The 27,042-nt window shown below is 31.4% G+C and overlaps 1 protein-coding gene across 4 annotated transcripts in view; it reads left to right on the forward strand.

Annotated features, from left to right (window-relative positions):
- The first annotated feature begins 1,226 nt into the window (after positions 1-1,226).
- LOC130442473 (dmX-like protein 2) overlaps positions 1,227-27,042 on the forward strand; it is a 29,417-nt gene continuing 3,601 nt past the window's right edge. Inside the window, exons 1-34 of one of the 4 annotated variants that reach the window (XM_056776620.1) lie at positions 1,238-1,460; positions 1,638-1,835; positions 1,936-1,971; positions 2,861-3,101; positions 3,716-3,862; positions 4,673-4,793; positions 4,916-5,098; positions 8,625-8,755; positions 9,370-9,547; positions 9,722-9,886; positions 9,940-10,183; positions 10,537-10,806; positions 10,942-11,413; positions 11,629-11,903; positions 12,068-12,391; positions 12,470-13,301; positions 13,434-13,674; positions 13,758-14,179; positions 15,004-15,220; positions 16,231-16,539; positions 16,628-16,899; positions 16,956-17,186; positions 17,254-17,548; positions 17,608-17,903; positions 17,995-18,240; positions 18,335-18,591; positions 18,933-19,070; positions 19,298-19,575; positions 19,632-19,896; positions 20,193-20,393; positions 21,732-21,913; positions 21,985-22,231; positions 22,474-22,725; positions 24,387-24,470. In XM_056776620.1, coding sequence (XP_056632598.1) covers positions 1,374-1,460; positions 1,638-1,835; positions 1,936-1,971; positions 2,861-3,101; positions 3,716-3,862; positions 4,673-4,793; positions 4,916-5,098; positions 8,625-8,755; positions 9,370-9,547; positions 9,722-9,886; positions 9,940-10,183; positions 10,537-10,806; positions 10,942-11,413; positions 11,629-11,903; positions 12,068-12,391; positions 12,470-13,301; positions 13,434-13,674; positions 13,758-14,179; positions 15,004-15,220; positions 16,231-16,539; positions 16,628-16,899; positions 16,956-17,186; positions 17,254-17,548; positions 17,608-17,903; positions 17,995-18,240; positions 18,335-18,591; positions 18,933-19,070; positions 19,298-19,575; positions 19,632-19,896; positions 20,193-20,393; positions 21,732-21,913; positions 21,985-22,231; positions 22,474-22,725; positions 24,387-24,470 — 8,337 coding nt within the window. In that variant the 5' untranslated portion in view covers positions 1,238-1,373. Of the gene's footprint in view, positions 1,461-1,637; positions 1,836-1,935; positions 1,972-2,860; positions 3,102-3,715; positions 3,863-4,672; positions 4,794-4,915; positions 5,099-8,624; positions 8,756-9,369; positions 9,548-9,721; positions 9,887-9,939; positions 10,184-10,536; positions 10,807-10,941; positions 11,414-11,628; positions 11,904-12,067; positions 12,392-12,469; positions 13,302-13,433; positions 13,675-13,757; positions 14,180-15,003; positions 15,221-16,230; positions 16,540-16,627; positions 16,900-16,955; positions 17,187-17,253; positions 17,549-17,607; positions 17,904-17,994; positions 18,241-18,334; positions 18,592-18,932; positions 19,071-19,297; positions 19,576-19,631; positions 19,897-20,192; positions 20,394-21,731; positions 21,914-21,984; positions 22,232-22,473; positions 22,726-24,386; positions 24,471-27,042 lie in introns of all 4 variants that reach the window. The other 3 variants (XM_056776621.1, XM_056776622.1, XM_056776623.1) reach the window with 3 other exon arrangements.

The raw sequence follows: 27,042 nt of genomic DNA on the forward strand, positions 1-27,042 counted from the left end.
AGCTACTGTCTCTTCAAGGATGGGCAGCTACTGAATGCGAGTAACTCCAAGATTTTTTGATTTAACTGGCCACTTGCCTTCCCCCACGAGACATTAAGCCAGTAGCTCGCATCCTATTCGTTTAATTTGAACGGCGAGTACAGTATCTTGCTAGACAGTAGACGCGAGGCGACGGCGCGCTCGCCGAACTTCTTAAGATGGCGGAATGGCGCAAGCTCACTGCCTCGTAGAATTTTGATACCGTACAGCTACTTAACTAGGTGTAAACGGGTGAGCAACTGCATATTTTGGTCCCCACTCGCCAAGTACAGCTACTGTTTACTGACCAGCCCAGCAACTGGCACTGTGTAAACTCCCCTTAATCGTAAGTAGACTTATTCTGTATTGTGTAGTAAAGTACCAGAGATCCCGCACTACCAATTGCTTTGACCCTAGGCCTATCTCAAAAATGTGAACCAAGCAATTTTTTGGGTTTATTTCACGTTTCCTTTGGCTAATCGAAATAATATCTCAGTTTGTCAGACATTTCGATATGGTGTAGCAAATTATGAAGAAACTTTGTTGTTGAGAAGACTTTCTTAGAAACCGGGGCGCTGACCGTGTTAACTAAGAAAAGTTTGTGGAAGAAAATACAGTTAGAAAATTCATAGGAAATTCATAAGGATTATCATATCATTATACAGCCGAAAAAAAACTGAAAGAGTATAATAATGTGATTAAAACAAATATTTATAATTAGATATGGCTTTATTGTTTTTCAACATATCTTCCATTTAGATCAATACACTTTTGCATGCGTTTGAACCAATTGTCGAGGCATTTTTTCAATTCCAATTGAGGTACCTCCAAAACATATGATTTGAACGCATCAACATTCTCCTTGCGTCTCTTTTGTATGAAATCTCAAATAATTTGAACTCATTTAAATGTAGCTTAAAGTTTGAGGGTATATCTTCTTGTTTTTTATCAGTGCCTAATGATTAACATCGTGGTTGAGATTTACCAATTTATTTTTATTTTACTTTTGTATTGACAAGTGTATTTTGGTTTAGAATGAATGTCTCAGTTATTCCATTTAACCCACCATATCTAAGTAAGAACAGGTGAGTTGATAATTATCAGCTCAGTATGAAATAAATCAGATCATTTGCTAATAGTACAATATATGATTTGTGCTATGATTATTTCATCTTCTCTTATCTAAGATTAGTTGGCACGACTGTCACGCCGTCAAAATCAGCTGACATTGACTACTGACACAATTTTTATATATTATCAATAAATTGATTGCCCTTTAAAAATATTACGTCGGATTTAAAAGGAAAAAGAACTTTAAAAATGTGTGAATATATATAAAATATTCGTAAACAATAATGAATTTACATCAGATTGTAAGTGGAGCTTGCAATGCAGGCGATAAATGTTTTGCTGTTGGATCAGTTGAAGGTGTACCCTTTACAGTGAGTCAAATAATTATATATTTTAATACTAAAATTAAAAATAATTTGCTTAATACAACAAATGTTTCAATTAAAAATCTCACATTTATTACCCTGCTTTATATTAATATATATTAAATTAAATTGTTCATATTACTAGTACTATTCAAAGATATTTGTAATTTGTATCAATTTTAGGCATATGCAGCTGGTTGTAATATTGTCATTCTCGCATCTACATTTGAGAGGGTTCAAATAATTCCTGGAGCAATACATGACTACATAAGAATAACATCTGTAGATTGTTCTAGTGATACAGGAAAAATAGCTGCATCTTATGATGATGTTGTGTGCATATACGAACCTACTCCTCTAATTCATAATACTTCTGCACATGTAAGTTTATTTTAAACTTCAATATTCAGTATAATCCTTTACATTTACAGATTTAATTGTTAGAATTTAGTAGTACAATGACCGCAATGTTTTATTTTAGCGACAACATATTATAAAGAAACCTTCAAAAATTAAGGTATACAAACTAAAATAATGTGTGCTCAATTTGTTTGATGATAAAATTTTAAGCTTGGAAACAATGCTTCTTGCAGTGGTTCTGTGATTTATATAATTTCACTTTGATTTGACCATTTGAAATTTATCATAACTTCAATTTCACATTTTGATAATTGCATGAGAAGGCTTTAGGTGTTTTTACTAACATCACCATTTCAATTTAAACAAATACACATCTCATATGAGTGCAAAATCAATGAGTAAGTGACTAATCTTATTCATAGGACAGCAATAAGTCATAGCATGTTCATTGAGTTTAAGATTTGTTGTACAACAAATAATACAATTTGTAATAAGAATAATAAAGAAAGTAATATTATCACACAATGACTGGCTTAAAGCTCTATTCCTTATAGATTTAAAATTACCTGGTAAATCTATAACATGTAGTAAAAAACACGCAGATTAAATCTCATTTACTCTTGTGTTATATACCTTGTGAAAGCTTGAAGTTGAAAATCATAATAATAATAATAAACATATTATGATACACAAGGATAGTTTTAATAACAGCAATGATTTCAATACTAACAGTATATTTAACACCACAAATTCTTACAAAAGGCTACTAACCTCCAAAGTTGTCGATATTTGTTAAGATTGTCTACTCTGAGTACCTTATACTCGTCAGTCTACTACCATTATACACTTAAAATTTATTAACAAATATTCCCATTTAATTATGCACACAAATATATTCAATTAATCTTTTTTTTTTTAATAAGTTGACTATAACACAAATGTCTTGACACACTTTTTAAAAAGAAATAAAGAAGATTGTATGTTTTCTACACAATCAAATGATGGCAATTGAATTAGGAATCACCTAGTTTTTATATTTTTATTAGGGCTTGGATTATAGATGGGTACAAACAGGTACTTTGAAAACAGATTCTCCTGTCCGTGCATTAAGCTGGAATTTAGAAGGTACCCGACTGTTAACAGCAGGTGCTCACGTTCAATTATGGCATCTTAAATCTCAAACAGATGACGATCCCAAACAAAAAACTGCTGTTACTTTTACTCTAGGCGGAGGACATCATGATGGAGGCGATGAAGATACCCATGAGGAACATGAAAAACCTCAAGGTGTGATCTTAGGCTTTTTTGTTTGAAATATTAAAGAATCACTTTGAGGAAGTTGCAATTATTTGAGGAACTTTCACAATTTTCGAATATTATTTTTAATTTTTGCAAAGTATGCGTCCATCAGGTAGTTGCTTACAAAATATCAGTTTAAGTCAATGAAATTTTTATGGCATCAAATTCTCTTGGGGGTTTTATATATTTCACCCAAAGAAAATTGTTAAATGATATAATCGTGCTATTTTCATTATTAATACTATATTATAACACACATTTTATATAGCTTTCCCTATGTTTCTACACTTTTAAAAACTAGAATAAAATATCTGATGACAGGATATGCTCAAATCTTGCAGCCTATACAGTTCTAGAAGATCTTCCAGTAGTCATATTTCTAACTGATTTGTTGAAAAAGGAAAAGAATTACTGTTATGCTCAAACTTTCCTTAATAAAAAATTATTCCGAAAATCAATTCCTTCAGAGAAGGATGATAATAATAATTCTAATCTTAAACTAGTATAGATACATTTCAATCAAGTATTGTGTAGCAAATAAGTATGTGTGTGATTATAATGTGAATTGATCTAAAAAGAATAAATGAAAGTATGTTTTTTAGAACAAGAACAAACCTCGTGGCAATGTGTTTGGAAAGCAAATACTGCTATCCCAGTTCAACATCTAGCCTTCAGTCCAGATGGAACCCTTTTCGCAACTTGTGGTGAAAATGACAGATTGGTTAAAATATGGTATGAAAATCGACATGGTAAGCTGCAAAAATGTTGTGATTAGTTTCACAAGATGTAGCAGGAATAATCTTTTAATATATGATAAACATATCAATTCTCTATTATATTATTATACTGATATCTGGTGTAAATCTTTTGGCTATTTAATAATTCTCCTGTTCTTTAGTTACCTCTGACTAAATATTTTCTTTATCCCATATGCACCTTTTATAGGAGACAAATTTTTACGAAATTTGAGCAGTAGACAATTGCAGCTCTAGTTTGGTCCGCAAGAAGTCCTGTTCTTAACGCTGTTGAGCACTTGTAGGATGATATCAGTTGCAAGGATACAGATTCTGCAACCCTTTAGAAGCATGGACGAGTTTTCATTAAGGCTGGCAAAAATATGAGATCAGACAGACCAAGATGAAATTATTTCAAAGTAAAAGCGATTTTAAATAATCTAACCCTGTATAGTAATATATTGTATAAATTTGATAAATCTTAAAAATATATTCAATCTGTTCCAAAGATTTTAGAGACTGCTGCTGGACTTTAATATTTTTAAAACTCATTTTGTGATTACTTATTAAATTGTGGGTACTTCAAATGTTATCCCATACAATTAATTGGTATTAAGTTTTGACTTGGCCAAAGTATCCTATAGAATAAAACTTCCAGACTCGACCTTGTTTCTTATAGTGTAAACATTCTTCTACATTGCTGTAAGACATATTGAATATTTTCCAAACATATATATCATTTAAAAGAGGATCACAAAATTTAAAAAAGAGTTAAATGTGTTAATTTCAATTACATATAGGTATAAAATAAGTTTTTTTTCTCAGTTTTGTTTACTTCGAAAAGTATTGAGGGCCATTTAGAATTGGACTACAGTTTTGTCTACATTGCTCATCCAAGGGCTGTGACTCATATTTCTTGGAGAACAACTAGTAAATACATGCCGAAGTAAGTATTGATTATAATTCATCAAATATTTAATATGAAACATTATCACTTTATTTTTTTCAATTATCAACTTTATTAGACAGAATTAAAGCTTACAGATACATTAATTATTATTATTTTAGGGGCTCAGTATCGAACATGCTAGTCACTTCATGTAAGGATAATATTTGTCGTCTGTGGGTTGAAACAGTATTACCAGAAGACGGTTTAGTTAATTTGTCTCAACTTGATCCACAAGCACATCATCCAAAATTTAGAACGCACAGGCACAAACATCGTTTCATGCAACGTTTGAAACATATGAAGTAAGTTTATCAACAATGTCAATATTAAGTGAGAGTCAAACATTGATAGTTCGTTTGTTTGGAAATATGTTCACTTGCATGTTTGTTAACAATCATTGTACTTTTTTAGATTGGTTTATTAAGATTGAAGAATGACACTTAGTAGTGATTAAATTTATTTTTTAACATTTAGATTTAAGTTAGAATTAATTTTCTTTGATAACAGAGTAATTTGTGTACGATTCTAATGGGTCGTAAGAGAAATAATATAGTGTAATGATAATAGTTTTTATGTATTTTCTCTGCAATACACCTCAATTGGAACTTGGAATCTTATTATTGAAATAATAATTCTCTATGTATATTTTTTCTCATGTTTTATATCCCAATAACATTCAAAAAATGATATATGATATCTACAGTTGTATTTGTAATTTGATGGAAGAATCGGAAAGAAATGGAACACCTTGTACAGTTAACATTAGCTAGGAATACATTTGAAATAAAACATTTGGCACTAAACTTTTTTTCTCCAGCTAGTGATAACGGAGTTGATAAGTCATATGTCAGAATATAGTTCTGATCTATTTAATCTACTGTATTGATTTTTTGTTATCTTCCTAAATTTCTCTAAGGTTTGTCCTTTGTTGTCCCAAGTTCGTTAATTCAATTTATCCACTTCTTTGTCTTCCCTTTATTTTTTAATGGTGTTTCCAACCTATATTACTTTTCTTGTCATTCTGTTTTCACTTGTTTATTGTTTATTTTTTCTATTATTGATTCTTCTTTAATTACTTTGTCATTCTTCTCAGCAATTTCTGCATATATTTTCTAGTTTTCAGTTAGTAGACTAACACGATCTTCAGATATTGTTACTTTTTCTCAAATACTGTCTTAATATTTTATTCTTACAGTTTCTCTAGCCTTTCAAGTTTGTTATTATTATCAGCTTAAGTTTTAAAACAAATTATCCATTTCTATAAATTCCATATAGTCCAATTTCAATTATCGTACACAGGTTGTCGCATTGTATTTTTATTTTACAACATAAAAATTAAAAAATACAAATATTATTTGCAATAAAAGAAATGTTGATTTTTATAAAATGTTATAATTGTTAGATTATATTAAGTAACGGACTGTCACTGTTTTCTTCCACTAAATCATTTTTGTGTTAGTTGTTCGTTAGCTATCACAGTTACATCAACATTTTGCACCTTTTGAATGATTTCAGACCGTTTTTATGTTGCTTAAAAATTAACACAAGGACATTATGTGGGTGTGGGTAAGTCACAGTCATAGTTTTGACTTTTATTCTTGATGTCAATAAAATATAGCTTACAGTTTTTTTTATTTTTAACAGACAACATTCAGGGGGTAATACATGTATTCACTTGAAAATTCAATGGCATTAATCACGGAAGAGGAAGGAGTTGAACATAAGTTTATTATGTAGATATTCAATAACATTCTTATGCAGCTATATTCTTTATTAATCCCTTTTTATTGCATCCCTTCTCATTTTATATCAACTATAAACAATTAAGTTACTATATCTTTTTCTCTTTACACAGTACTATATTGTCAATGGTATACTTAACTCACTCCATCGGGATTGTGAAGCCATACAATAAATAAATTTGCTAAGAGTCACGAACAACTTGGTCAAAATAATGTAGGTCTCTGAGTTATATTCCAGTGTAAGGTTATCTATCTACTTTTTTTGCCCTGGCGCTTGGCCTAATCTAGAGATTACTTAAACACGTGTAATGTCAACAAGAGCTAATCACCTCTATAAATTTTCGGTCATGTCACGTCTACCGTATACAAATTAATCGTTCATTATTGAATAAAATAATTCTAGTGTTTTCCCCCTTGAATATTACACACTTTTTTATCATTTGCTCATCAAATATGTAGTTACATCATTAAGAGCTTTTTGTTAATTTCAAACAGAAAATTTAAGACGCCTATTCAGATTACTATTAAATATAAACGTTAAGAAACTTCAAACGTATTAGGTTCGTATTGTTTGAAAATAACACTTATTAATATGTCGCTTTTATTGTACAAGTTTGATGAAAAATTTAATGATTTAGATGTTTACCAAGAAGTATTTTGATTCCATTTTTAAATGAAATTGTAATTTATTTGCGATACATCCTCTTATATTCAATACAATATAATTAAAAGTCATTATAAACGTGTAGTGTATTCACCGGCGTGAAAACCAACTTGGAAGTTGTGTAATTTTCTTTTAAAATAAACAAATTTTTTTAGATGATAATAAAAAACTAGAAATGACCAAGACGAATAAAATTCATAAAACTATTGCAAGTATTTGGAATATCAACTTTTAGGTAATTTAACAAGAGGATGTTCAGAAACTCTTCTGCCAAATGCAAACTACAGATTGGATGTATATGGTAATTGTGAAACCAATCATCACATATGGGACAGTGGTTTGGGGTACTAGAACTAGTCTGAGCTCCATGAGGATCAATCTCTTGAAGGTACAAAGACTGACTTGCTTATGTGTAACCAGGGTCATGAAATCATGCCAACAGCTGCACTAGAAGTGATTCCACCTCTCCATATAGTATTGGAAAGCGTGGCAGAGAAAACATCACTTAGAATATTCAGAGAAGGAATCACCAAAGAAAACCCGTTCCTAAATAATGAACAACCCTGGGACATGCCTCAAGACGTTGCACCGAAAGCAAGAAAGTGGGACACAATAGATCCAGATGTTAATTACGATTCTACCTCCATCTCACTCAATTTGTCTTTCTCGTAAAGAGCTATCGCCCTTTGAAGGTGATGCTTTTAGTTTTATGATATTGAATACAAAAAATTAAAATTGGTTTTTCTGGAAATAATAGAGAATTCAAGAAGAAGATTTTCTTTGGAGTTTTCTAATGTACTGTAAAATTTATTAAGAAGCTGATATATAAAAAAATTAACAAAAATTACCCATTGTTCCTCAAATATAAAGGGTTTCGTTAGGAATAACTTTTTGATAAAGGCAAATTAGATAAGATGGATATGAAATCACATCTAATAGTTTTTACACACCCTGTTTATTTGTCCATATATCACATTTTTTTCTTTGAATTTGTACAATGCTATGTGTGATGCTTCGTGTCAGCATGTAATATTTTCATTATTTTTTATTTGAGCTATTTTAAGTGGAAAAATACTAGATTGGGTAATTTTTAAGTATTGTCTCAATAAATCGCAGTGAATCTGTTTGTATTTGGCGTTTTAAAGCTTAACTTCAGTATTTACTCCAAACTTTCTTATATTTTTCAAATCTCAGTACACTATTATTATACAACAGACAATATATTTTGTATATTTCTAGGACATTATAAAAGTACCAAATTATAAGAATTAAATATCAAGTCAAATTCTTGACTTATTTCTTCATATCCTTATAATGTATAACTTAAATTAATCTGTATTCTTTACAAAATCATTACTTGCCCAATTGACACTGCATTTTTGTAATCTTTGCTTATATTAATTCAAAATTCCAAATTTTCAGGACCTGCTTCCATATAAGACGTAATGCGAAACACCAAGGAATTGGCTTGGGAGGACCATCACCACCAATCCCTACATTACCATCTACCTACAGTGTACATGATTTCCATTCTTATGGTTATCATGGAACGGGTAAGTTGTGACACAAGAATTTGTGCGTATGTATCTGTGTGAAAAGTTGTTTGAGATTACTATCATTACATCTTTTTTATTTAATAATTACTTCTTTATAAATAGAGTTTCAACTGAAGCTTTCAAGCTGTTGTTAGGCTTTTATTAACTTCAATTGATACTAACCTCAATATGTGCACTTTTTTAATGATAGGCTCCAAAAAGTTCTAGTTATAACCACATAATGATTAATGGTGAACCACACGTTATTTACCCCAATTCATGGTAGTTGCAAGTTCATGCAATCAAGGAATGCATTATTCATTGACTTATAGCATTTTGTCTACATTGTAGTACTTTATCTGTTATGGTTTTTGATTTATACAAATTTGTAGATCAAAATCCCTATTTGGATCTTTCACAACAAATAATAAGTACTTCTTATAATACCTATCGGATAATACAAGCACTATAACTTCAAAAAATTTCAGAAAAAATTGAATATTCATTACAGAAAATGCTGATAATATTAAAAGGGGAAAATCTTCTCATAATAAGATTATTTTATTTGAAATTTTCCTCTGCCAAATTTAGAATTTCTATTAATCCTTCCACTTTGTCTTTCAATGTTGTAGGCATTACTCCAGGTCTCCATTTCCATTTGGCTGCTTCAGTAAATGCTGAAACCGATATACCTCTTGTACCAAACATTAGTTACTGCAATCCCAAACCTGCATTTGTCTTACATTGGTTGGATAACAAAGAAATGCAATTCAGTCTTCAAGCTGAACTATTTTTGGAAGAGTTTGCTAGGTAAGACTTATTTAAATGACGATATGATACATAATATTCATGTAATGTTTTTAGTAGTTGTATTATATACAAACTTGTTTTTTTTATGCAATCATGATTTCTTTCAATTCATAGTTATCTTATTACACCCACATCTTTCATCTTTTTTATACTTATCTTTGTTTTGTTGTGTAGACCAGTAGTGGATAATCCAGAATCAGAAGATTCAGAAGAACCTTTAATGGAATCTGGAAGTTCAGATGGAGTAGACGCTCGTATAGAAAGCTTCCTACGAGACTGGCATCACAGTCCTGATTTACTGTTTAGCATTCATCCAGTCGATGGCAGCTTCTTGATTTGGTAATATATGTCATATTCATTTAAATATACAATATACTTATACGATATTTCAGGGTTGTGGAATGGTTAGATGAGTTTCATCCTGGGTCTTTTAGACAAGCTCAAGTTTCATTTTCGACCCGTATACCATCTGCTTTTCCATTAGGTGATTCTATGAGTATGTCGACAACTGTTAGCCTGTATAACACAACACCCTTACTAAAACATCTAGTTAAAGATGCTATTCATAAAGAAACTGTATGTGATCGAAATTTAGCTAGTGTTAAGGAAGAAGATGAAAACAAATCACAAAAAGATGTAAGTTGATATCATTTCACATTTTGTTTCAATTAAAACTTCTTCTTTTATCGGATTTAGATTAGATCATTTTTTTCGTCATTATACTATATCTTTGGCTTCTTTTAATACTATTTCTTGTCAATATAGAAGGTTTTCACTGTAAGTAACAAATCTGAGAATTTGTTAATCAGAAATACCAATGATTTTTGTTGCTAATGCTCCTAAATTTGGCATTTGTAACCAATAAAACGATTATTTTGGTCGTTTCATTTACTATAAACTTGCATTTAAACATGCCGTCATAATATTTTCCGTTCATTTATGATTCCTGTAGATATTTCTATTACCTTCTGCAATTTTTTAACTTGTAGATTCCCATACCAATTCCTGAAGATCAAAATGAAGCAGCTCCTGTAGTATCTTTAGTAACCAAACATGATAATGGCACTCTGAATTTGTGGCAAATAACTTTTGCTGATAAGAGTAAATTCAGTCAAGTATTGAGCATTGGACATAAAAGCAGAGCTTCTGGTCATAGGTTTAGGGTCAATGATATAACTTGCCATCCGGTACTGCCTCTACTTTTAACTACCAGCCATCATAATATAATAGATCAGATGAGTAAAGATCAAAATAGAACGGTGAGTTATTATTCTATATAATTTATATTAAAAAATTATGATTCAATATCTTCTTATTTCTCTTCTTATGGATTAATTCTTTGATCAACTCTAGTGTTTATTCAAAGAAAAACTATTTTCCAATAAATATTTTAGGGCTTCTGTAGCGAACTAATCCTGTGGAAAGTAGACGCCGTTGGTCCTTTATCAAAATCTGGAGGTATATGCGAATTAGCCCGAATAAGTTCTCCAGAACCGTCTGCTTTCAGTAATGTAGCCTGGATCCCAACACTTCTTCCATCCAGCACTTTGGGCAATTTATCAAACTCTCCCAGTGCATGTTTTGTAGCTTCAGACGGTCAGTGTTTGAGAGTATACCAGGCTGTTATCGATGCAAGAACTTTGCTAGCCGATTTGTCTTTTAAAGAAAACAGAAATAACGAAGACAATGAAACTGTTTCTGACTTATCCTCAATTAACCAAGAAAGTATTTTGGAGAATATAAATATAGTTTCACAACAGAGCACTTCAAGACCTGGTTGTATTATTCAACTGGAAACTATTTCCGAGGCGATAAAATGGCAGAATACTACATTCTTGCATGTGTATCAAGAACAACTGATCACAGGTAGAAGATATTTTTTTTTATAATAAAGATTTCTATGACATGTTTTACCAATATTTTTTATAATAATGATTTCTATGACAGGTTTTACTACCAAAAAATTATTTGATAGCTTATTTCAGGTCTAAGTGATGGCAAGAACATTAAAATTTATAATATTTGTAGAAGTACATGGTTTACTTTATTTCTTATTGATATATTATTCATCTTCTTTTTAGGACAAAAAAGTACACCGATAAATCTATCTGGAAACGACGCTATGGTCGATTTACAACAAGCGTCCGTTTTCAAAGAACCATTCTTCATTGTATTATTGGATTGTACAGACCAAAACACTATAATTCATATGTGGAAATTAACAATTGCTTCCACTGATACAGAATACTCACTCAGCGCTAGTCAGATGTATGTTCCAGATTCAGTATTGGTTCAGGACGAAAACGATCTATCAAGAAAGAATAGCATGGAATCGTTACATTTGAAACCTTCAAAAGTAAGAAAATACTCTTTATTAAATTTTTTTAACCTCTAATTTGAAAATATATGAACTAGCTAAATATATATGTATTGATGAAATCATATGAACATTATTATCTACTACAAGAATATACACTTGTCACCATTTATAGAAGCTATATGTCACTTAACATTTTATAGGTAAGTCCTCATATTAACCTAATGGTAAGTAGAGAAGTAAAACAGATCTTACCTTTGGCTGATGGTATAGAAATAGTACACGCCACACCAGCTGCTGGTCATTTGAGCTCAGCTTCTATTTATCCTGCGTGTCTAGCACCATATTGTTTTGCAACAGCTTGCAGCGACGGTGTTATACGATTTTGGACAGTATCTTCTAACCCAAACCAAGTTAGAGAATTTAATCATTTGATGTTGGAAGAAGATGGTACAGTAGTTAATACTGGCCAAGTTTGGACCGAATGGAATATGATTAAGGAATCTGCCATTGAAATTGAAGGACAGGTTAGTTACACTAATATAATAAAGAAAAAATTTTGGAAACGTTTCTAAATATCAAATATATTTCATGACTTTTTATAGGTTCTAAATATTAGTGTGGCCTATTCTGGAAGATTGGCGTGCGCTTATAAATATGGAAAGAGCTTCACCAGACCAAATAAAAATGATCAAGATTCAAGATTTATCAATTTATGTGTTGCTATTTACGAATGCGAATCAACTGGAGGTAGTGAATGGATTTTGGAAGATGTTATCCATCTGAAAAATATCCATCTTCCTCGTATAGATATAAACAAACATTTAGATCTAAGCTACTTGTACGATTCAAGAACTTTAAAAAAGAAGCAGAGAATCAACGAAGTTTTACATAATTTCACAGGTGATGACCGACAAAGTTTAGCTACAGAGCCTAGTATCAAATCTACTTTATTAGCTGTACCAAGCTTCACGACTTTACAGTCCTTAAGAAAATCTATTTCTGAAATGGGTAATATTTGTCCTTTGACACAAAAACATATTGTCCAATTAGATTGGGTATCAAATGAAGATGGTTCACATGTTCTGACTGTAGCAGTTGGAAGTAAAATTATGCTCTATACTCCTCTATCTACAGATTTAGCTCAAGCTAACGTTAAAGCTATGAAAGAAAGTTTAAACAACTACAGACCTATATTAAGGAAAGCCAGTTCTCTGGCTCAACCCATGTTTGTGGACGATTTTAAATGGATGACTTTAAGAAAAATTGAGTTACAAACAGCTGATGGTCTACCTGCTCTACCTATGCAAATCAGCTGGGTGAGAGATGGTATTTTAGTGGTTGGAATGGATTCAGAAATGCATGTATATACACAGTGGAAACCTCAAAATCCTTCTCTACAACAAAATCAAACGTCTGAAGCAGATGGGCGAAATGGTGAGCTTAAATTAATTTTTTTTACTAAATATATTTATTAGGACCGCTATGTTGGTAAAATTATTTCATTTGCTAATTCTCTAAGAATTGTTTGAATAAGAGCTTTATATTAAGACAAAATTTTAACAACAGGTAGAGATGTTGATTTCCGTACTTTAACGCAAGAGAATCAGAAGAAATTAGCTGCTGTTCCTACTCTTGGTAGAATCAGCTCAGTTAATCTACAAATTCTAGATAGAAAAAGAAATAAAGAACAAAATTCGGATTACATGCCTGATTATGGATTGTTTGAAGCTTCTAGAATAGCTTGTCCAGTTTTACCTCAATACCATCCCAAACAGCTTATGGAATTATTGAATTCTGGAAAAATAAGGTAATTTATTGATCCTTATATTCCTTTTTCATTTGTTATGTTACTCGTTTTGTTATCCATTTATTTCATTTGATTTTTTTTAGATGGGTGAAAGCAATCTTGGCTCACTTAGTAAAATGTATAGGTGGTAACCAAGACGCTTCGGAAGAAATACAAGGCTGGACTCGGAGCCGAACATTATCAGTGAGCTATCCGCCAGGTAGTCCTGAACACAGAACTAGTATAGGGGAAATAAATCTGGATTATGACGAAATCAACAATATACCTCCTCTGCCTCTATATACCCTTCTCGCTGCTGATAAAGAATCGAACGTAAATCAAGAAGAAAAGAAAGATTATAATGAACTATTTGATAGTAACATCGTAATGGAAGATAGCTTGGATAATTTGTTAGAAGATCAGGAAGAGCAACGTCGACCTTCTGAAAGAAATGTTGGTGTTATGCATTTTACACCCAAGGAAGGAAGGGTGTTGTCAAGGCTTTTGACTCATATACATTTACCAGGTAAGCTAATTATTAAGAATATTGTACAAGAAAAACTGAAAGCAACAACAAAGAGATCATCTTAAGTTTTAGTTGCTTTTTTTTACTGATTATGTAGGAAAACGTTGCAATTTCTGTACTAATTAAAATATACTTTTCCACATTTACCTTTGCAAAAATGGGAAGAAACAATGTTTCTTAAGCTCAATGATACTACTTTTGCATTCTAACTGGATGAATGGTCACACACAGAAAGGAATATAGAACAAAATTTCATTTTGTTATTTGATTTCACTCAATATTCCAATGAGTCTGAGGAATGAAGCTCCTTTTGTTAATGAATAAACACATCACTCAAAACTCGTGTGACTAACTAAGAAAACCATATTTTTGACAAAAAATCGATTTTATTCATCAATGTAATCTCCTTCTAGAGCAATACATCATTCCAACACTTCTGTAACTTCTCGATGCCGTGCTTGTAGAAGGATTTGTTCATCAAAATAAGCTTCGGTTTCAACAATTGCGCTGAATTGAGTTGAATTTTTTTGAGATCAGCGAATAACCAGTAGTCACTAGGGGCCAAATTAGGACCATACGGTGGATGAGGCATCAATTCGAAGTGTAATTCTTTCAACATAACCATTTTTTATCAAGAAACAATGATAAATTAGCACACGAAATGTCATGAAATTTTACACTTAGTCTTGAAAGTTGGTACTTCATAAACGTTGACAATGGCAGCGCCATCTGTATGTCAGTCACACGACTTATTGAGTGATGTAATAGCTATTAATGAATCTACGAAAAACTAAATAACTGTAATGTTTTTTTTATACTGGTAGGTTTATCCAGTTTGGATCAAATGCATCTCTTGGCCCTAGCTGATACAGTGTCAACCTGCAATACTGACTTAGCAGAACGTTTCGCTATCGATGCTGCCAAATCCGCGATGGTAAAAGAAAATTTAATGGGACAAAAAGAAGAGTTAATAACAGATAATTTGGATGATTGTGGTTTGAGATTTTTATTGGCCATGAAACATTATGGATATTTATTAAGGTAACTTGATAGTTTGTGATATTGAAACGGGTTTATTAGATGGGAAGTATCTTCAATTCTTTTACATTTTCGATTTCAACTAGTAACCTTATATTATTATAGTATCCTTATTTTATAATTTTGGAAGTATTGAAACTATTGTTTAAATAAACTGATGAATAGACGAGAAAAAAGGGAAACTGTAAATATAAAAACTATCAAATGATGCTCTTTTTAAAAACTTATTTTTCCTAATGTTTAAAATTTTTAACTCTAAATACCGAATTTATGAGGTCCTTCATACGCTTACACATTATTATCTGAGTTTTTTATTTGAGCCATCCAATCATATCAAATGTAGATTAATCTGCAACATTTATCTTATACAGTGAATACCATTGAGTTCAAAAGATTAGGAAACAAAGTATATAGTGCTTTTATTTTTTCTAGCTCCGTACTAATCCGTTTAAATGTGGGATTAGGGTATTTTGTTCTTGACATTTTTCTCACTTGCAGCTTTGGCACCAAACGCGAGTTGAATGCATCTATACGTACGTCCGCCCGGAAAAATTACTGGTGTGGTATAGTTTAATGTGTTTGTTTATCGTCGTCAGTTATTTATAGCGAAGAATCTTTCTACCATACTGTTTAAACAATGTTATGGTAGATTCGCTTACGTTTCAAATAAATTGAGTCCAGTTATTACTAACCATCTGCTGCTAACTTAATTAAAGGTTTTTATGAAATAAAACAAATTTATTTTCAAATTTAAGTTACACAAGTCTCAAAGTTATTAACATAAAGACTTCAAGCTAACCAGAAAATGTTAAAAATATATTATTTCATATAAACTTTTAATGTTGCATGTAATTTAAAGTCGTACGTTACTCTAGATGTGATTAAATAATCCTAAGTTAGTTATATTTAAAAAATTATACCTTGACACAAACAAAAAAGAATGAAACTCCTTTATATTTTCGATATTCTAGAGCAACATATTTTATAAAACATACAAATCTATTATTTTTAAGGTGCCTTCCATTAGCTCAGCGAACTCAGTTCCAAAAGCAAGGAGTAGGTAATAACAATTTAGCTTGGGCGTATCATTCAGAAAGCCAAGAGGAACTTTTAAACTTGATACCCAGTTACGCAAAAGGAGAACCTACCTGGCCTCAGTTGAGAGAATTAGGTGTAGGTTGGTGGATAAGAAACCTCAATCTACTCAAAGTATCTGTTCAAGTGTTAGCAAAAGCTGCCTATCAGGTTAATCAAGATCCAATGGATGCTGCATTATATTATTTGGCTTTGAACAAGAAGAATCTGTTATGGGGATTGTATAGGTTAGTAATAGAAATCTGCATTAGAATAAATATTTTTGTATCTCCATCCTAATTTAAAATAATATAAATCGTTTGTTTTATTTTTAAGATCGAAGCGGGACGAAAGAATGACTTCGTTCTTTTCAAATAATTTTTCGGAAGACAGATGGCGTAAGGCCGCTTTGAAAAATGCATATGCGTTGTTAGGTAAACAGAGGTTCGATCATGCTGCAGCATTCTTCTTGTTAGCGGGTAATCTCAAAGACGCTGTTGAAATTTGCTTAAATCGGTTACAAGACCTACAGTTAGCAATCATTATCATCAGAGTTTATCAAGGAGATTGTGAATATCTGAAGAAATTGTTATATCAAGAAATTTTAGGTATTCTACTATTAACATTGTATTCTGCTCTATATATTTACATTATTTTCTCATAGGGTGTGATGAAAATGGAGAAAATCAAGATATGACTAAAGCTCATCCAGATCCATTCTTAAGATCCATGGCTTTATGGACATTAAAGCAGTACCAGGATTCATTAGACACTCTTTTAGTAGGTAACGCTGGAACACAACATTCAGCACACGACGACGAAGCTAGAGAAACTAAAGAAGCAGATCCTAATGTATTTAATTTCTATGTTTACCTTAGAACTCATCCATTATTAGGTATGCATTTAATAGTCTAAGACAAATAGTCACCAACATCTTTTTCATAATAATTTGCATATTTCAGTTCGTCAACATTTGGCCAACTATGGTAAAAGAAAAGTGTGGGTACCAGGAGGTAAACAAATCGTTGTAGACGAATGGATAACACCTTTGGAAAGACAGTTATATTTTGCTACAGCTCACGGACATTTTAGAGCTGGTTGTCCCGCTCTTGCACTTGAAGTTCTATCTAAACTTCCGTACGTGGTATCTGAAAAACCTAAACAGAAATCTATAGATTTTAAAAAAACTGAAAATCTCGATGATTCATATATTAACACTGGTACTGTTACTTCATGGGATAGTAAACCACAGTTAAGGTAAGACTGTGCTGATTGGATGCCATTTAGCTTCAGTTAGCAGTATAACTTGCTTTCAGCACCGATCTGGATTGGGGAGCTCCAGTTTCTGACTTGAAAGTGAAAACAGATGATTTAGATTTAAAATGGAGTGATGATGAAAAAGAAGACTCGGAAGATTCAGACGAAGGTTTGAGTATGACTATTGGTAAAAAAGGAAAAGAAGAATCTAAAGAAACTGAGGAGAATGAAGGAGAAAACGAGGAGGAAAAACAACAACATATTGATATCATGGCACAACAATTGAAATTTGTTGCTTGTCTAAAAATTTTGATGGAAGAATTATCAACTTTGGCGACAGGATTTGAAGTTGACGGTATGTTTTGTACATTTAAAAATATACATACATATATACGTTTTTGTAAAAAATTTCGACAAATAATCATATAACTGATTCAAAATTTTAGGTGGACAATTAAGGTACCAACTGTATATGTGGTTAGAAAGAGAAGTTGAAGCTCTTAGAGAACTTTGTAATTACACATCTTCGGAAGTTTCAGACACAACAGATTTAGAACAAAGTCCAGAACCGGAGAACACAACTACTATAGATACTAGTACTAAACCAACTTTACACGAAATATTAATCCAGGAAAAACTTGATTTTGAAGCCAAGGTACATAGAGCAGCTAAAAGAAAACGCTGGTTAAGAGGTCCGTTATTTTCTTCTGCATATTATTTTTCATGTACTTTCGTGTAATTTAGAATTTAACTAGAACTATCTACAATATTAAACCTTTGTTTCAGCAAATGAAACTTTATTAAGGACGCTTTTAAGTTATTGTTCTCTACACGGGGCGACAGGAGGTCTGGCTTCGGTTAGAATGGAACTAATGCTTCTATTACAAGAATTGCAGCAGGAAAAAACACACCAACAATTATTAAGTCCTCTACCATTTCCTACAAGTTTGCCTCTTTTGGCTGCTAGCGTTGCTAGCAGTAAAACTGTTATCGCTGATCCAATCAGATATTTACAATGTCTTACCCATGATATGTTACAAACGGTGAGTTATACTGATATAATCTGGATAAATGAATTATTCAAATATATAAATAGCACTTTTGTTGTATCAGTCTATGAAGTTACAGTTATAGTAATAATTGGAGTGTTGTGAGATGATATACATTAGTTCAAATACACCTTCATATATCTATTCAATTGATAAAAATGTGTACAGTTTTATTTCTCTACCCCATTAGATAATAGTATGTATCTTCAGATAACAATTAATTATATAAAATTTCAGGTTGTTTGTTCATTACATGAGTAGTTCAAATGTAATTATCAACTTCTCTTCAATTAGAAACCATTAAAAATGTATAATTATTATGTGATTTGTTGTAGTTGGTAGAGTTGAATCAGCCTAATACTGGACAAAATCAACTGTTGGTGATAAGGGATTTGGCAATAGCTTTGTCTGCCTGCATTTACCAATCATTATGTGATTCCGACACATTCAAGAATTCTATACAAGAAGGTCAAGTAAGTCTAAATTTTCTTGTTTAAAAATTAAAAAAAAAAGCAGCATTAGAACATTTTGGATGCTTTTAAGAAACTGTGTTATCTTCCTTGCAATAATACAATCAATAGTGTAACATCACTAAAAAACTTTAAAAGAGCTAGAAACATCTGGATTTTATTTTAGTGCAAAGTTTTAAGATCAAGCTCTATATCATTTCCAACTTATTTAATGAAGATATTAATTATAGGAAATTGGCGCAACGCATTTAGTAGGGCGCAAGAGACGAGTATCCGTAAACGAAGGCCATAATATTATAACTCTTCCATCCAAATGGCCCGGTGTAACGAGTTTAAGAGCTCTTTTAGCCAGAGAAAAAGATGAAGATACTCCCCGATTGACAGTAATGTTATGCGAAGCATTTACAGCTGTATATTTAGCTCTAGTACTCTACGGATTGGTAACATATGATTGTGTTATTTTATTCCATGTAAACGCCCATTCGTTCGATTCAGATGTATGGGGCAGGTATTTTAAACCAAATTTTTTTATAATAGAACATATCATATATTTTTCTGTTTAAGATTATTTGGTGGAGGGATTAAAAAACTTCTCAGAACTGCAAGTCTAAGCGGAAGCAATCCCCATCATCCTCATTACATTTCCCAGCAAAGTGTCCAAACCCCTGATGAAAGTAGTGGTCCTGCTAATTGGTTGAATAAGCAAAGAGTAAGACTAAATACCAAATTATTGGGTCAGCAGCCTTCTATAATGAAAGAAGATAAACCGACTTATAGAGAACAATTTGTTCCTCCAGAAATGAGTATATTGGCCTACTTGCTGCAAAGGGTAAATAAATTTATTAAAGCTCATAGATTAATTTTAGTTCAGAAGAAGAATTTGTTGTGATAAAGCTCTTGATTTTTTATGGAAATTGTGCTTACTATTTTTTTAGCTCTGCCTCCTTATATCGAGATGTCTGTTTTATTAGAATCATATTTCCTTTCACTTTGTATAATCCACAGTACTACTTACTCAATTTATTTTATTAGTTCTTACAATGCTATTATATACTCTTCTTCGGTTTTAAGATCATTCTTTTACTTTTGATAGAGAAGTTTAAACAAAAGAAGTTGTATTTTCAGCCTGCTACAACTGATTACATCGAAGAAGAAGAAAGCGACGTAGAGGAAGAAGAAGAAGATGAGGATGTTTTTGATGCTCCCACAACCAAAACTATCAAAACTGTCAACAACGAACATTCAGATCCTAATTCATATTCGTGGTTGGTATTACGATTAGCAACATTAAGGATTGTCCAAAATAAAATCAATGATTTCTTGAATGTAAGTAACCTGGCCTTTGTGTTCTAACATTGCACATTGCTCAAATGTTACCCAGACAGAGATACAACCTCTTGTGTGAGAATTATCTCACCACTTCTAATGGGAACCATTAGGATCTGTTAATCGTATAGTCGAGTGATACAAAGTGCCCCTCCATTAACGTATCATCTCGGATTACCTAATTTTTGAGTGACCATATATGCCCATCCCATAATTAATTATAGCTTTTGTAAACGATAGTATTTAGTTTTTAAGGCGGCTCGTACACGTATATGACATTCGTGTACTACTCTAGTCAGATTATTGAAACCAAGTTTAATTAATTATTTTCTTGTTCAATAAATACTTTTTTCCAAAGTAGTGAACTGAATTATTTAACTTGTTGGTGTTAACCAATCAACTCGAAGAGACGGTTGTTGATTATATATTAAGAATAAAAATTTTGGCTATTAAGTAACAAAGTAGTTTTAATACAAAGAATATGGTCATCCATCATTGGTTAGCCCAAAGATACATTAATTTTGTTCATATGATTGGGCAGTTATGGAGTATCTATAGACTTGTAAAATATCTGAAATATTCTGAAGAAAAAAATATTTTAAGACCTCCAATTGGTTATAAAACAGACCATGATGGTCAAAGGGAAAAGTTGGCAGATAATTTAAAAAATACTAGTACCAAAATAACAACTGAAACAAAATAGTACTATATAAAAATAATATTCTTGTTTTTAACGTTTTTTTTTTTGTGAAATACAAAAAATTTTGGTTTGTATATAATCATGCTATTTCAGCTCCAACCTTATGTCTTTTACCAATGGTGTTTGACAAAAATTTAATTGGCTATTTCTTATGTACTAAATTTTTTAATATAAGGTTATCCAGAATTAATTTCTTAGTACTCATAGTACATCCAAACATACAATTTTGATACTGAATTAGGAAGATAAAAGCGTTTAAAGGGGTGATGTGAAAATCTTATATCTTCAAATATGTGTCAAATGATTTTGATTGTGTACAAAATTCTAAGAAAACAATATTTGCTCTAAATAATAAAACCTGAGATCGTAGTTTCTTAAGGTTTTATAATGACCCCCAATTCTTAACTCAGTAAGTAAAATTGACAGATATTTTGAAAAATAAGGTTCTCAATTCACCCACAATTCTTGTATCTCCCTTATTGTTCCGTATTAAAAAAAAGTGTATTTAAAAACTACTCATATTTTTGGACATTCCATCAACTCAACAAAAATTATATAATTTTGGATAGCCCTGTATGTTTTCTCTTTATTAAGTATCTTTCTTCAATAATACTGTTTTATTTTTCTCTAATTTGCAGGTAGCAGGATTGGAAGCAAGTGAATTACCTGTAGCTAGTCCAATGATACACAGTAGTCTCAGAAAATTGATTTGTTGGCAAGAAAATTTGAGAAAAGAATTGGAAAGTAGGCAAACGCCGACTGAATACATACCAGGATGTTTCGTTGAGAATTCGACTGGTCCTGCAATTCAAAAATATAGGTAGAATTTCATTGTATTAAAATCAAATTTTTTTGTTTGAGAAAATATCTCAACTTTATTTATCTGTTTAGACAACTTTTAGAGCCACAGAATACGCCATTCAGTAACAAAAGCTCGGCTGCTGCTGCTAGAAACCTATGGACATATTTAGTACACCAGGAGCTCGTCCAAGATATATTTATTAGAGCCGTTTTTGGTAAACGAAGGTCTTCTGGTACTATCGAAGAAGTCCTTCCTTATCCGGAACCACCTATCCTAGAACCAGTCAGAATCATTCACAAAGAACAAGACTCAATTGCCGCATTTTGTCTTAATCAGGTATATTTGTTTATGCCCTTTGATATGCTTTTTATTTTTTAGTTCAATTACTTAACAAGCTATCATCTTCAGGGGCTGAAATTTACCTCTGAAGAAAATAACTTGGTTAATGAAACAAGTGTCAGTCAGTGTGATTGTGACTGTTGGTGTTGTAGTAGTAGTGTAAATAGTGTGTTCATTATTTAAACTAACTAGGGTATAAAAATGTGCCAACAAAATATTCATTCAAATTTTTTTATAAGGTTAATGCAGGCTTGATTGCCATTGCCACCCCGAGGGAGCTCCAGGAAATGGATATATCTCTCCTGCTAGAACTACCAGCTTGGTTAGAGGACGAGTGTGAGCTGGATATCCTCAACCTAAACAAAGACGTACCAGATCCTACCGTCCCTCCATTTTTAGTTATTCAAAGTGCCAATGATAAGGGTAAGGATACACAACCGGGAAGTCCACAAGCAGGAGGTGCCGGACAAAGTGGAAGAGGAGCTAGCGTTGTAAGAATTACACTTTTTTTCATCTAGTTGCTGTTTTTAAGGTTTATAAATTTCAAAAATAATATTGAAAACATAGAATGATATTGGATTTGATTATATGTAGGTGTATGAATTTTTTAGTAGATTGATATGTTGAAAATCTTCCAGATACTAATTAACAGAAACAAAAATCTTAAATCCAATATATTAACATCATTTTTCATAACTTAAATTTTCATATAATTTCTCTCTCTAACTTTTAAAAATCCAAAATAGACTTGTAACTTAGTAGCCATATTTTTCTACTATATACCTTTAATCCTCTGGAATTCTAATAAACTCCAATATGTGAGCTGTATTCAAGGAAGCTACTATAAGTTTCTTACCCAAAGCATTTTTCACTCATACCTACAATAACAAGGCATTATATTACTGATTGAACTGAAGTTTCATTCTCTTCCTTACTGAAGCTACACTCGTCAGTTTCGGCAAATCAAATCCCATCACACGCTTTCTGAAATGCCAGTGAGAAGATCTAGCTTGTTTTTGCTTACATTAAAATACTTGAATCGATCAATATCAAAGTTCAGATGAAATTTCCAGTGATATAGTTAGGAAAGGTATCGCTAGAGTCTTTATCTTTATGTTTACCCTTTCTTCCAAAATCTTACATAAGGAGCATTACCAACACTATAGATAGGCTCTGGGTCTATAAAAAATATGTTTGCTAGTTGCCAGGACCCCAGATCAAAGAGACCATACACTTGTTTTTTTTTTGGTACTCCCATATCAGTCAACTTTATGGAAACTCAGTACTTTGATGATTACTTGAATATGTCATATTTATGATAGTTTTTTCTAGTTCTACTTAATACTATTTATTTTAAAAATTTGCCTCTCTTTCCAAGATTTTCTTAATTGTAGTAAAACTTTTTTCGGTACTTATTTATCTATTTGGTTAGAGAAAACCAGGCTTCCTGATTTTTGATATTATAATTACCTGTACCATCCTTAAACAGTTTGAGGAAGGCCTCACGAACTGATTACCAGATAAAGTGGTGTGACTTATATAATAATAAATATATTAGTCAATAAATTTCAAGCTAGAAGGAAAATTCTATTAAGAATTTTATCTGAATATTATTTTTCCGTTTTTTATGATGCCACAAGAAATTAAAGTTGACTGTCTCTTTTTGATATATTCATTCATTCACTAAGATACTTGTCTACTTTTGGTTTATATTTTGTCACCGTTTACGGCATGAATGGATTTTTCATCTGGAGTGATATAAATATAATTTATTATATTACATATTCCAAAATGGGGAATTTGTTACTTAAAAATAGAAAAACAAAATTGTCTAGCTAATAAACTGGTTTTGTAATCATGTAATAGCTGGAAACGTTTTCAAAAACTTATAAAAATCTCACAAATCAATTGGTTTGGATTTACTCATAGACTTCACCATCATAGCCAATATTATCTATTCAAGAATTACAAATTTGTTTTATAATTATCAAAATGTGTTTGTAATTTAATAAGAAATTCTTGAAGGGTACTTAATTGGAATTTTTACCCCCAACTAAAATAATGAATTAATATAATAAAGATATATTTTTATTGCTCTTATTTTATAAATATTGTTGTACAAAAATCTGACGGAGGTAATATGTATGTGTAGATGAAGGGGTTAAGCTTCCCGGGCTGTCATGACGCCAGTTTTGTCCACCTCGTTCTGCTTCGGTCAGCTCACATGCTTCGACCGGTGTGTTTTCTAACACTCTGCTATCTCTATTAGTGCTTACTAATTATGTGTATTGTGTTGTTTTGTAGATTTTGGTAATGCTTGCTACAGATTTATTTTTCATCTTTGTATTAATTGGATGAATCGTTCTGTAAAACGATTTCTAGTTTTGATCATACCAGCTAGAGCAGAATAATGTACATTAATTTTGATAGATAATAGTATGGCCAAAAATACATACAGTAAGACCTGTTTAACGCGTAGTATACGTTCCATCAAAGTAGAGCGTAGTGCAAAACAGCGTCAAACGAGGCTATCTTAATATGCAAATAAAGGGGTTAGGGGAATATGGATAGAAAATTAGTTATGTATCAAATTTAGGAATTATGGTTTTTATTGAAAATAAAAAGTATTTATCTTAGAAAAATAAAAACAATATAAACGAATATACTTATAAAAACAAATAAAATTCTAAGATCGGTCTGGGAACTGTTACCAATTTTCTGCCTTTTTGTTAAAAAGCATCTAATGTAGTTTGTGGTTGCATTTTGCGTTCTGTTAGAAGTTATTGATAAAGCATATATAAACCCTCATCTTGCTTTTGAATTGGTCCAGAATTTCAGTTATAGTGGTCAAACTCCATTTTACAAATGCCATCTAAAGTTCTTTTTGCTCTTCTTCGAAAGCACTATTATCTGCTTAAATGTTCGCCGCAAGTAATAAGCCTTAAAATTGGATATAACGTCTTAGTCCACTGGTTAGAGTAGGACAGTTATTTTAGGCGGCAATACACCACTTCGACTGGAATTCATATCATTCAGTCTGATAAATTTGTTGACGAGCAGAATGCTCAGTGAACCAATCCTGGAAAATTTTCATACTTATCAGACTACCGAATCAGAGGTAAAGTTGATTTAGATATGCTTTTCATCGCTCTTAGGTTTTTGGAGGGATAAAATAATAGTGGTTTGAATTTTGAAATCTTCACATGCGTTTCCACACAGTAGAAGTGTTAAACGATCTTTTACAGCTTAAAATCCTGGTATTGGTTTCTCTTCACAGGATAGAAATGCGACCATACAGCACCGCACCAAACAAGAAACACAACTAGACTGTTTCGAACAGCGCTGCACACAATTTCGAGGTCTCCCGGGGTTAAAATAAAACAGCGCTAAACGAGAAAGCGTTAAGCGGGGTCTTACTGTATAATTGCTGTATGTAGACTTTTTTAGAAAATGAATAATGGGGTATGTAATCCTTTGTTGTCAGGATTCCATATGAGCACAAGGTAGGAAATATATCCATAGGCTTATCTGCTCAAAAAAATATAAAAACATATAACGTTATAATCCTCACTTTGTTTTCAAAGCTACTCTGCATTCATATAAGATTGGATTAATGTAGCAAAATCTGAACTCCTTAAACAAAAATATTTGGAATGAAATAAAGTTTTTAAATCACACTTTATAAGGGTTGTATGTCCCTTATTATTCAGTTTTATAAGAAACAATGTACATAAAAAAGTAGCTTTATTTTTGACTATACTATCAACTGTAGAAATTAATTTGTATAATTCTGTATCACCATTTTCGTAACTTTGTTCTGTTCTTGTCAATGGTGTTATGTTTATAAATCTGGACAAATTTTCACTATTTCTGAATACTTCATATATTTATACTACTTTTCAAAATATTTAGACAATATCTTACTTGAAAGTATTAAATTGCATGTATATTCTAATTTTCTTAGTTCTTGTGAATAGTATCCATTCATTTTTAATGTATTTAAATTAATCAATAACAAATTGTTACTTCTTTTCTTCTATAAATCATTTGAACCATAAAATTTTTTATGCTTCCTTATCTATGTAAATATATTTAAATTTAAATAGCATTTGATCTGGAGCATGCAATATAAATGTTTTAGCTGAAATGCTTATGTCTGGATATCTCTTTTGAAATAATTTATATGGTTGTTTAGTTACAGAAACAAATCAATATTTTTAGTGACAGTGACAAATGAAAAAGCTGTAATAGTTTCTGTGTAATTTGCTAATATAACATATTCTAGTTCTTGTTTGTTCCACATCATCGTTTTTTTTATAACTCTATGTATTAAAATTTATTAATTCCTTGAAAAGTTCCAATCCTTTGTATTTCGCAAAAATATCTAACTAATTTATTATAACAACATAGTAATTATGATAGTCAGCATGACTATATAAATATTTGGAGGTCACCTTGTTATTAATCTTAGGTCTTCAGTTGAATTGAAATACTGTACTGAATTTTCTCAATACTGAAAGGTATTGGTCAAACAACCTATCCAATCAACCATGAATTATCTAGAACTTTTCAAAAGAAATATAATTCTCATTCCACTATAAATAATTTAATCGTAGAACAGATGTCTGGTTAGGTGATCCAATGACCAATTCAAAAATAATCATAACATACTTTTAGAAACACATAATTAATGACAGTTTACATTTATTTTTCCACTGTACAACTTAGTTATCATAAATTGATAAAAGGGAATGTATCTTAGTTTAAAGTAAATATGTAGACTCTATTGGCGTTTAGTATCATATGTG

Source organism: Diorhabda sublineata, chromosome 4 (assembly GCF_026230105.1).
Source record: "Diorhabda sublineata isolate icDioSubl1.1 chromosome 4, icDioSubl1.1, whole genome shotgun sequence".
Classification (NCBI taxonomy): domain Eukaryota; kingdom Metazoa; phylum Arthropoda; class Insecta; order Coleoptera; family Chrysomelidae; genus Diorhabda; species Diorhabda sublineata.